Raw genomic sequence first — 12,917 nt, 5'->3', positions numbered from 1 at the left:
CCCGGCACGGTACGGGCGGCGCGGAAGAGAGGAACGGCCACAACAAGAGAAGAGCCGAGAGAGAGAGGGAGAGAGAGGGAGCGGAGAACATGGGGGTGACGTCATCGCGTAATATCTCACGTCGAGGTCGGAAACTTTATGGGGAAACTTTTTTGATAGTGTACTGTACTGTAACATATTCATACTACTAGGAGCTGGAAACATGATTATGTCTGCGATGCATCATGTGATACCCTACCTACAATATTACACCCCCACGACCCCACCTGACCCTACCCAACCTCCTCCAATGTACAGTTTCTTCCCCCTCAAATGTATATACTCTCTTTTTTAGACCCTTTTTGTATCACAAACAGTACTGTATTTGTAAATCTGGTATGTCGTAAATGTCTAGATGTAGCAGTACTGTCTATCTGTATGTCATTGTCATATATGTCCTGATGAATTGAAAATGGGGGACCCTGATGTAAACAAGACGAAAGTCTTTCTCTGGTCTGCAGCCCCTTAACAATTGTGTGTATTGAGCTGTACTGTATTGTACCCATTCTGCAATCTGTTAATAACATTTTCTATCAGTCAATCAATTAATCAATCAATCAATCAATCAATTATGTATGAGATGTGATACCCTATACCTACAATATTACACAATATCTCAAAGGAAAAGAGTATTGATGATGAGGAGAACAGATATTACACACATATTATTCAAAGGATGCTTCATCTATTTATTTATTTATTTGATGATTGACAGATCGATAGCCAGATATAGATAGATAGATATAGAGATAGATAGATAGATAGATAGATAGATAGATAGATAGATAGATAGATAGATAGATAGATAGATAGATAGATAGATAGATAGATAGATAGATAGATAGATAGATGTATAGATATAGTCTCTCGTTTCTATAAAACATACATTACAAAATACAATCATAGTTACAAAGATAAATCAGACCCATGTTCTTTAGTTCCCATAAAATAATAATAATAATAATAATAACAATAATAATCAAGATAAATACAGTACATTATCATTAAGATAAACCCTATAAAAACACAGAGAAAATAAAACTATCATTACAATTCATGATACTTGGTTTCTTCAATGTACGAATGTTCTTCCTTAAAGGAGGGGTTCACTTTCATTTTTTTACATTTTGTATTATTATTTATCTAAACGCCGTCTGGCGTGATGTTGACAGTACATGCCATTATTTCACTTGATTGCTTTAGTGTCGAGAAACGTGGCACACTGTGCTGCCTCCTCGTCCCATGACCCAGACCCCAATACACGTCAATGGTGCAAGTGCTTTAGCCTTCAAAGGCCTTTTAAAACCATGATACATGTCCTTTTAAAACCATGATACATGTCCTTTTAAAACCATGATACATGTCCTTTTCCAGCTCACGGTATAATCAGACGTGTCTTCATGTGTTCTACTGAGGAAATGGTTGCAAACCATACATATGGTATCAAAGGTTATTGTATTGTGAGTCTGGGTGATGACAGGATGCAGCACAGTGTTAGGCTTCTACTGGTCAACGTCATGTCAGGCGATGTTTAAATAGAGCGAACCCGTCCGTTAAATACTTTAAATACTAAATAAAAAAAATTTAAAATTAAAAAAAATACTAAATAAGATGGATCTGTAGTGTGTTATTATAGAAGAGACCCCGTGACACTCGCTGTCGGAGTGTATGCATAACCTGCGTTATCTGTAGGAAACGTGCGTCATCTACGTATGTGTGCAACTAAACGAACAATCCATGCAACCAACCACCATGAATCGACCTATCTTAAACCCTGCCTTCTTTTTTTTCCCGATCCTCCAATCACGACGGCCACAACGGTTGCGATTGGAGGATCGAGGAAAGAGGGCAGGGTTTAAGATAGGTCCATTCACTTTGGACCCCTCCCTCCCTCATGCAATTCCTGTTGGATACAAAATGGATGCTACACATAAAACGATTGAAGCGGTAATGAAATAAGAAATAGATATGAATGTAGGAGTGGAGTAATAATAGGATATAATTTCCGATCAGTGAGACTGGAACAACAGTAAACAGTACCATGATGTCATCAAAAGCGCAATAAAAAAAAATAGACTGAAGTGTTCGATATAATATAGGGTTTCACCCCCCCCCCGCCCCCTTTTGAAAACATGTCTATTGGTCTGAGATAAAAAACAGTTCCAGTGGACCAGGCACAGTGATCGCATGAGTAAAAACAAACGCAGCATAGCATTTCAAATTTGACATTTCCACAATTCATAGACATCCGCGGAACGGCGAAACACATTCCTACAACCCCTCCCCCCACCCCCCACAATGCAATAGAGAAGGAAGACATCCCCATTGGGCAGGAAAGTCAGGAAGAGAGCAGAGAAAGTCACCCTCTCTCTGAATAGTGTACATTCATAATGCACTTTTGGTCCCATATTGCACATAATGTAAACACTTCAATATACTGTATTATACCGTGTCAAAGGGTGTGTGTTGTGGCTCAAACTCAAACATCGATTATAAAGGCACAGGACGTTGCTTTGGGTGTGTGGTCGGACATTGTTTTTTTTCTCTTTCGCTTTCATAGATCGTTCTGCAAGGCCTCAAAGTCATTGGCACCTCCTCAACAGTGTATCGATTGAACTTCACATTGCTCTGCTATAAAAAATACATCGTACCACATACCTTTCTCTGTCACGCACACGCACACACACGCACACACACACACGCATACACACACAGCGTCTGGGAGTAGCTTCATTACATGTCATTAAACTAGTAGTTTAACTACACTTTGCAGTAGCTTGCTGGTAGTTCAAGTTAATGCAGTTGTTAATAAACTGCAAGCTGTTTCTTTGCCTGTGGAATAAATGAACGAGAACTTTGAGAACTTTGTGTCACAAATAAGGGATTCTGCTTTTTACAATTCGCCGCATCTTTTGGCCCGACAAAGTTGTACCACGAAACTGGTTGCAATAGGGTGGTCCTTGAAATAAAACCCAAAGCTATGCTTTCAGAGTAGCTTCCCCAAGACTGCACACACACACACAGACACACACGCACACACGCGCTCAATTGCACTTAAAAGCTGAAGGCCTCCTCTCTTCTTCTCTCCTGTGTTTCAGTGAACTGTAATTATTCCACGGTCACAGACTTGGCCAGGTTTCTGGGACAGTCAACCTAGAAATAGAAGAAACTAGAGTTATGACACATATGCATCGCTGTGCATTTAATTAAACAACACTGTGACATCATCACGCGGGCCGACGGCGTAAAGACACGTGGTTCTATACCGACGCAGACACTCTGATGACCCAGATTGGTTAAGAAATCAGGGCAAACGGGAGTGTTTAAAAAAAGAAAACGTAAGCAATAGAAAAGGATTTTTTTTTTTTTTTTAACAATGCACAGAGATAAAACAGATGTGTTGTATCGACACACACAGCATTATTGCAACACAGCCACAGTCCGCCTGAGTGCGTTTTGTTGAGGTAAGCACGGCACGTTAGATTAGATTCAGATTTATTGTCATTCGTTGTACTGTGCTTGTGCTGTGTATAATGACAATAAATTAGAATCCAATCGAATGCGCTGTGCTTACCTTAACGAATCGCAGGCAGGCGTGCTATGGCAACACACCCATACAGTATGTTAACCCGTTAATGTCCGTGGTGGAATTGTATTATTTCCTTTACAAGCGTGCAAAGTGCAAGCTGAGCTGAGCACCAATCGATTGATGTTTTTTTCAACGTATGAGGCTACAGCGTTGACATCCTTTTTTCTAGTGGGTTTTCTGTGGGTTTCATACGTTAATGATGACTATATTTGGTAAGGATTAAGCCCCACTGAATATTTTCTGTTAGAGGTAGAAAAACTAAACAAAAAAGAATTGTGGCTACACAACACACATTTTTGTTAATTTCACATATTTCACATGTATATATTTCACATATCATGCCTTAATTGGTAGACAAAGATACAGATACGATATGATACAGAAATGGCTGTATCTCAAAAACTGCAAGGAGGTACAGTACAGTATATAAAAGGCTCTGTACCATTGGATTCAGAACACAAGTTGAATTCTAATAATAATTTGATCCAATGTAAATCTGATATTTAGCACTATGAATTGAAAATGGGGGACCCTGATGTAAACAAGACAAACATCTTTCTCTTGCCTGCATCCCCTTAACAATTGTATGTATTGAGCCGTACTGTATTGTACCCATTCTGCAATCTGTTAAATAAAGTTTTCATTCATTCATTCATTCATTCATTCATTCATTCATTCATTCATTCATTCATTCATTCATTCATTCATTCATTCATTCATTCATTCATGCAGCATGTCAAATGTAAAAAAATAAAGTGTGTTGTGTTCAGCCATACGTGTTAACAGTTCTAAATGTTGTGTTTCTACCTTGGGCAGATAAAAAAAACATGTGGGGCTTTTCATTAGGGCTCGTTCACGTCTAATCAGACGACGGATGGATCACAGTGGAAGACGACCACGGGTTATGATGACATCACAGCGTGATGATGTCACACAAATGGCCCATCCCACACCGACGCACCACCCTGCCACTGCATCGTCTGGTTAGATGTGAACGAGCCCTTAACCCTTTCACTGCCGCACGACAGAAGGTTAACCCTTTACTATCACACTACCGACGGTCGCCGGTAGTGGGTTAACCTTCTGTGTATTGTCGCAGTGAAAGGGTTAACCGTTTGGTAGTGCGGCAGTGGAAGGGTTAACGTGCTATATATAGTCTCGGGTCATTAACGGTTAAGAGCAGCACGGCCGCCTGTATTATCTCTCAACAGGTCTCACTCTCTTCCGAGAGTGCAGGTACTGAGAGCGTATTCAGAGCGACGCCAAGCGAAGGCTTCTGCGAAACACTACCTACCTCGTATTATAGACTACCCATATAACTGTATGATAGCATGTACAATAGTGCTATATATCGTATATATACATTATATTTTACTGATGTATATATATATATATATCCATATCTGTCTGAATATACATGCATATAATTCTTCTATATACCTATTATACACCTGCATATAACTCTGTATGATAGCATGTACAATAATGCTGTATATACCGTACATATATATGTATTCTTACGGTGTGTGTATATATATCTATCCACATCTGTACATACCTGTACATATGTACATACCTGCATATAATCCTTTTTACATATCTGTAGATTCTATATCTATATATGTACATATCCCTCTTTACGCTGCTGGCCAGTATGACTTACTACCATAGTGTCTTTATACCTGTATCACTGTGCATACTAATACTACCACTCTGCACATACATCTGATTAGCACTATTACTCAGTAGTACTGATTTATATATTGCATACACAGTTTAATTACCTGTACATTGTATATTACTATTGCACTTTACTGTTACATTAATCTAATCATCATCTCTTAGTAGATCCCTCCTGCTCTTGCTGATGCCCCAGTTTCACACTTGCATACACCCTCTCACACACAACATACAAGCACTCATTCATCTTCATACTCGCACCTAGACACACGCATCTGTTTGCATACACATGCGCTCACACACAAACACACACATCCTTTCACCACACCCCCTACTCCTCCCCTGTTTATCTTTTTTGTACATAGGCTGTGCATGTGTTTATTTGTTTATGTGTATGTGTTTTTATTGTATTATTAATATTTATATATATTATTTTGTATTCCTGTTCCTCTTGGACCAAAAATCGACATTGTAAATAAGAAACCTGTTCTTAATGTTTTATCTGGCTAAATAAAGGTATAATAATAATAATAATAATAATAATAATAATAATAATAATAATAATAATAATAATAATAATAATAATAATAATAATAATAATAATAATAATAATAATAATAATAATAATAATAATAATAATATGGAAGGTGCAGTGGTCTCTATCCTGCGTGTGGATCATCCTCCACTGTGTCTGTGTTGAGTGACAGGCCTCTACGTACGTCGAACCCTCGCAGTACGGCCAGGTGGAAGGACATGAGCTGCAGGGGGATGACACTCAGGATGCCCTGCAGACAGTCCACGGTGTGGGGCAGCTCGATGGTCTTATAGGCCTTCTGGGACAGCTCCGGGTCGTCTTGGCAACACAGGATGATGGGCCGACCCTGATGGAGAGAGAGAGAGAGAGAGAGACGTTATCATTTTTTCCCTTCTTTTTTGTATTATCTTTTTCCCCCTCCTTTTTCAGTTTTTCTCCCCTCCCAATGTTAGTCGTTGTGCCCATTCCCAATCCCCTTCCTGGTCGTCGTTGCGCACTCTGCCCCCTACCGTCGGTCCGGGAGGGCGGAGGCTATCACATGCTTCCTCCGACACATGTGTAGCCAGCCCACCGCTTCTTTTTCACCTGGCAGCGCGGACTCTCACTGGGGGGAGTGTAACGTGTGGAAGGATCACACTACCTCCCTCCAGATCCGTCCCTCGCTGTGCAGGCGCCCCGACCGAACTGTAGGAGTCGCTGTCCACAACGACCCGGACCCACACCCACCGGCTTCCCTCCCGCTGACTCTGCCAATCGAGCCAGTATGACGGCCGGCCAAGCCGGAAGCAACGCCGACAGCCGGATTCGATACCAGTGTCTCTTGCGTTGGTGACGAGCGCCTTGTCCGCTGCGCCACCCAGACGTCCCAAGACGTTATCATTTTATAAGGATTACTCATTGCTCTTGAGATGTATTGATTCATTTAAATTTAAGTATTTTTATTTTATTTTTTTTTATCTATCTACCCTTTGATTCTACTGGGTTTCTCTCTCTTGCAAATTTTCCACAACCTTTATATGTTCTACCTTCTATAAATGTACACTTGTGTGCAAATAAAATACAATTAAAAAATGAAATAGAGGTGGAGGAGGCGAACATTTACTCCCGTAGTCTGTCAATTAATGTAATCAATTCATTCTCATCCATTATCTGTGTTTTTTAGCGATTGTGGTCAGAATGTGAGAATGTGAGTGTGTGTGTGTGTGTGTGTGTGTGTGTGTGTGTGTGTGTGTGTGCGCGACTGTGCGTACGTGTATGTGAGGATACTACAGTTTATTATAATTTTTTTTATCTTGGTCTATATGTCATCATTTGTCAAATGATTTGTCAAGTATACTATTATATACTTATTGTTTATGTGTCTTGTAAGCCCATATATGGGCTGCTGGGCATACACCTGTATGTAAGACACGCAAATAAAAAACATCAAAACAACATCATCAATCAGTAGCAGCTAAAAGGGTTGTACTCAGAATGTGAGAATGTGTGTGTGTGTGTGTCTGTGTATGCATGCATGCGTACTGTACGTGTGTGTGTGTGTGTGTGTGAGGATACTACAGTAGCAGCAGCTAAAAGGGTAATTGTGCTCAGTCTCTGCTGCTCTGTGTGGCAGAGACAACGAGCCCTTTGTATTCTTATGTCCTTCACACCATGTTGTGAGTGAAATATTTGAATCCCATGTATGGAATTAAAAAAGAGCGAGAACGAGAGAGAGAGAGAGAGAGAGAGAGAGAGAGAGAGAGAGAGAGAGAGAGAGAGAGAGAGAGAGAGAGAGAGAGAGAGAGAATGTGAAATGAGTGTGTGTGTGTGTGTGTGTGTGTGTGTGTGTGTGTGAGAGAGAGATAGAGAGAGAGGGAGGAAGAATGTGTCATGTGTGTGTGCGTGTCCATCTACTTGTGTGTACTGTATGTGTCAGAGTTCCTGCAGGTTTCAACCATTTAAGACCTTTTTTAAGACCACTTTGAATAGGATGTACGGTAATACCTATTTCACGGCCATACTGGCAAAAATGTACGAAGGAAAATTATTATTATTAATTCCCTACAAAATAAGATAAGATATTCCTTTATTGATCCCCTTGGGGGAAATTCGGGCGCCATAGCAGCGGACATGTCCGCTTCCATTCATTGTGCTAAGCTAGGCTAACGTGCAGCCAGATAGCTTTCTACTGAACGCACACAGAGAGGAAACTGGTGTCTATCTTCTTTGTCTCTCTCTCTGGAGAAGACGGCAAGATAATTTCCCAAAATGTTGGCCTAAAAATATGATTATTAAATGTAATTACCCTGTATAGGAAAACCCTGTGTGTGTCAATGTGTGTAGCGGACACACCAAGAGCTCCAGAACCTACCGATCGGGCCGTGACTTGCTCCAGAGCGTTCTGGCACTTCTGGTAGCAGGCGTCCCGCATGATGATCATGATGACCGGCATGTGTTTGTCGATGAGGGCCAGCGGGCCGTGCTTCAGCTCCCCGGCCAGGATGCCCTCGGAGTGCATGTACGTGATCTCCTTGATTTTCTGCACGGGGGGAAGAGAAAGTCGGCGATGGAAAAAAAGACTCGATCAATACTTTAATCTCGGCTAAAGATAGCGCGGGGTATAGGATCTGAGATCGACACAGAATCGTTGGCATATCATACGGAATTGAGTGATGTTTTGTGTGCGCCGTGCGATGCGGGACTGTACTCTACTGTACAAGTCACATGAACCCTTTCACTGCCACACTACCAAAGGGTTTAGACCCTTTCACTGTGACAATGCAGAACTACTGTAGTGTGGTAGTGAAAGGTTAACCTTCTGTAGTGTGGTAGTGAAAGGGTTAACCCTTTGCCGTGTGGCAGTGACACTGTGTTAAATAGCACAGTGTTTAACCCTTTCACTACCACGCTACAGAAGGTTAACCTTTCACTACCACCACTACTGTTAACTTTCTGTCGTGTGGTAGTGAAAGGGTTAAACACTGTGCTATTTTGTTCAACGCTGCACATCTGTTTTACAATATCTGTATTCATTGCAGGGCAAACAATCGCAAAAATACAGTTCACGTACCACCACATACCAACGGCCAACATATTGCAAGCCTTTGGAGTGATACTGTGATGAAAACACTCAGCGAAACAAGCAGGGCTAGATAGATAGATGTAACCAGTCGATATTAGCCCTCCGCCAAATTAATCTGCAAGAGTGCCGTCGATAAAGCACAGACACCAAAACAAATGCATGAAGCCATGGCATAAAACACTCCCGACACCCAAGGCTCTGCTACCCATACTGTACGACTCTGAACTCTGTTGCCTAGACTCAATTTATACCTACCTACTGCTTTCACTGTCTGCAACTGCCCTACACTGTAATCATAGTGATCATAATAATCTTAACCACCCACGTTATACTATTAGCCTACCCATATACTCTGTATGATAGCATGTACAACAGTGCTATATATACCGTATATATATACATTCATATATTTATGTTTACCCCATATATATATCCATATCTGGGTGAATATACCTGCATATAATCACTAGTACCATACTTTATACCTGTACCACAGTACATATTATATTCATACTACAACTCTGTACATACATCTGATTAGCACTATTACTCTGTAGTAGGGATGTCCGATATTATCGGCCGATATTGGCATTAAAATGTGATATCGGAAAATATCGGTATCGGTTTTCACAAAAAAAAATGTTTTTTTTTTTTAATATTTCTATAAACTTTATTTACTCAGGCAATCAAGTAAGAACAAATTCAGATTTTATTTATTGTCAAAAGTATGCATAATGTTGTGTTAATTCCACAACAAGAGATATGTAATGTTAATTACCTGAAATTATTCCGTTTTTGGGGGGGGGGGGGGGGGGGGGGGGGGGGGGACCCTGCATATATCGGTATCGGAAATTAAGAGTTGGACAATATCGGTATATCGGTATCGGTAAAAAAGCCAATATCGAGCATCCCTACTCTGTAGTACTAATTTATGTATTTTATACCCAGTTGACAGGTGGTACATTGTATATTACTATTGCACTTTACTGTCACATTTGCACTCTGGTTGGATGCCAACTTCCTTTTGTTGTACTGTACTGTACTTGCTGTATAATGACAGATACAAATACATTTGTATCTAATGTAATGTAATGTAATCTAATATAACTGACCCATTTGAATATCTACCGTCTCTTGCACTATATCTGGTAGTGGTTGTACTAAAGGGCACAACGCAGCGTTGAACTACATATTGTTCTTCACAGCTCCTCTCCCCTCGTCTCTCCTACTCACCAGCGCCCCCTCGAGGCAGGTAGCGTAGTTGTAGCCTCTTCCCATGACGAGCAGGGACCTCTGCTCATACAGCTCGTCTGCTATGCATTTGATCTTCTTGTCCAGAGCCAAGACCTTCTTGATTTGATCTGGGAGTTGGGAAAGAGACAAAGGTGTGTGAGGAAGACATTTTCAAACATCTTACCTAATAATAATAATAATAATAATAATAATAATTAGGGATGCTCGATATTGGCTTTTTTACCGATACCGATATTCCGATATTGTCCAACTCTTAATTTCCGATACCGATATCAACCGATATCAACCGATACCGATATATGCAGGGTTTCCCCCCCCCCAAAAAACTGAATAATTTCAGGTAACTAATCATTTCACTTGATATATATACCGGTATAACAAATATTGTTATTGTTTTTAATTTTTTTTAACCGATACCGATATTTTCCGATATCACATTTTACTGCCGATATCGGCCGATAATATCGGTCGGCCGATAATATCGGACATCCCTAATAATAATAATAATAATAATAATAATAATAATTCACTGAGCACAAAAAATTTATTGACCCGGTTACTCAGACCGTGTTACTAGCAGTTTCACGTAGGAACTATATTCTACCGAGCTACACCTCTGTCATAATGATGTAAGCTGGGTGTACCTTCGGTATAAAATGATTCCCAAATGGAACTGCTCCTAATAAGGTCTGTGTGGAGTATCCTGAGTAACCGGGTCAGGATAAGATGAGATAAGATATTCCTTTATTGATCCCTTTATTGAAATTTGGGCATCATAGCAGCATGGGGGGGGGGGGGGGGGGGGGGTACAGATATGGGCAGGGTAATAGTAGAAAGACATAAATATAGGGGCAATACAATTAGATCTGAATATAGAAATATGAGAAAAAGTTAACAATATAATTAACTGTGAATATAAACGTGAGAAATGGATGGATGTCTAGATAGCACTCAGAATAAGGGGGACATTTATATATAATATATATACTGTATATCTTTTTATTTAATTTTGTCCAGCACAACTGCAGGAGGGTATATTCAGCAATGTTGTTAAATTCAATTAAATGAAAACAAAAGCTACATTCATCCTGCTTTTAGGACCGGTACGCTAGTCGTACTGGGCCTGCAGTGTTCTATCTATCACACATTTCTGTTTCTAATTGACTTCAGAGGGCTTTGGATTTATAACGATACCTCGAGAAAATGCAGGGAAACCGGATTTTATTATCCCCAAGAAGACCCACCTGTGGGGTCCCGACCCACACGTTGACTCACCAGGTAACACCCTGAGGCCGTTGATGATCTCCAGCCTCCGCTTCTGCAGGGAGATCCTGTCCTCGCTGATCATCAGGCCGAACATGATCAGAGCCACGAACTGACTGGTGTAGGCCTGGGGAATAGAACACACATGCAGAGCATGATCAGAGCCACGAACTGACTGGTGTAGGCCTGGAGAATAGAACACACATGCAGAGCATGATCAGAGCCACGAACTGACTGGTGTAGGCCTGGAGAATATAACACACATGCAGAGCATGATCAGAGCCACAAACTGACTGGTGTAGGCCTGGAGAATATAACACACATGCAGAGCGCACACATGAAGAATAACCCAGAACAGGAACAGACATTTACATTTTACATCTAGTCATTTAGCTGATGCTTTTATCCAAAGCAACTTACAAGTTCTGTACAACAGGTCAGCAGGAAGGACACAACTCTTTCAGCTGAGTAACAATGATTAACCTTTCACTACCACACTGCAGAAGGTTAATCCTTTCACTACCACACTGCAGAAGGTTATCCTTTCACTACCACACTGCAGAAGGTTAACCTTTCACTACCACACTACAGAAGGTTAATCCTTGCACTACCACACTACAGAAGGTTAACCTTTCACTACCACACTACAGAAGGTTAACCTTTCACTACCACACTGCAGAAGGTTAACCTTTCACTACCACACTGCAGAAGGTTAACCTTTCACTACCACACTGCAGAAGGTTAACCTTTCACTACCACACTGCAGAAGGTTAACCTTTCACTACCACACTGCAGAAGGTTAACCTTTCACTATCACACTACAGAAGGTTAACCTTTCACTACCACACTACAGAAGGTTAACCCTTTCAATACCACACTACAGACGGTTAACCCTTTCACTACCACACTACAGACGGTTAATCCTTTCACTACCACACTACAGAAGGTTAACCCTTTCACTACCACACTACAGAAGGTTAACCTTTCACTACCACACTACAGACGGTTAACCTTTCACTACCACACTACAGAAGGTTAACCTTTCACTACCACACTACAGAAGGTTAACCCTTTCACTACCACACTACCGAAGGTTAACCTTTCACTACCACACTACAGAAGGTTAACCCTTTCACTACAAACTACAGACGGTTAACCCTTTCACTACCACACTGCAGAAGGTTAACCCTTTCACTACCACACTACAGAAGGTTAACCTTTCACTACCACACTACAGAAGGTTAACCTTTCACTACCACACTGCAGAAGGTTAACCTTTCACTACCACACTACAGAAGGTTAACCCTTTCACTACAACACTACAGACGGTTAACCCTTTCACTACCACACTGCAGAAGGTTAACCTTTCACTACCACACTACAGACGGTTAACACTTTCACTACAACACTACAGACGGTTAACCCTTTCACTACCACACTGCAGAAGGTTAACCTTTCACTACCACACTACAGAAGGTTAACCCTTTCACTACAAC

The 12,917-nt window shown here is 40.9% G+C and overlaps 1 protein-coding gene across 1 annotated transcript in view; it reads right to left on the bottom strand.

The window, feature by feature from the left end:
* Positions 1–2,353: 2,353 nt before the first annotated feature.
* LOC311242895 (glutamine--fructose-6-phosphate aminotransferase [isomerizing] 2-like) overlaps positions 2,354–12,917 on the bottom strand; it is a 139,926-nt gene continuing 129,362 nt past the window's right edge. Inside the window, 5 exon segments of the mRNA XM_084331958.1 lie at positions 2,354–3,192; positions 6,028–6,189; positions 8,194–8,361; positions 10,138–10,265; positions 11,434–11,548. Coding sequence (XP_084188084.1) covers positions 3,148–3,192; positions 6,028–6,189; positions 8,194–8,361; positions 10,138–10,265; positions 11,434–11,548 — 618 coding nt within the window. The 3' untranslated portion in view covers positions 2,354–3,147.

This window comes from Notolepis coatsorum, assembly GCF_963971535.1.
Source record: "Notolepis coatsorum genome assembly, chromosome: 16".
Lineage (NCBI taxonomy): Eukaryota > Metazoa > Chordata > Actinopteri > Aulopiformes > Paralepididae > Notolepis > Notolepis coatsorum.
This window is presented reverse-complemented; position numbering and strand designations above follow the sequence as displayed.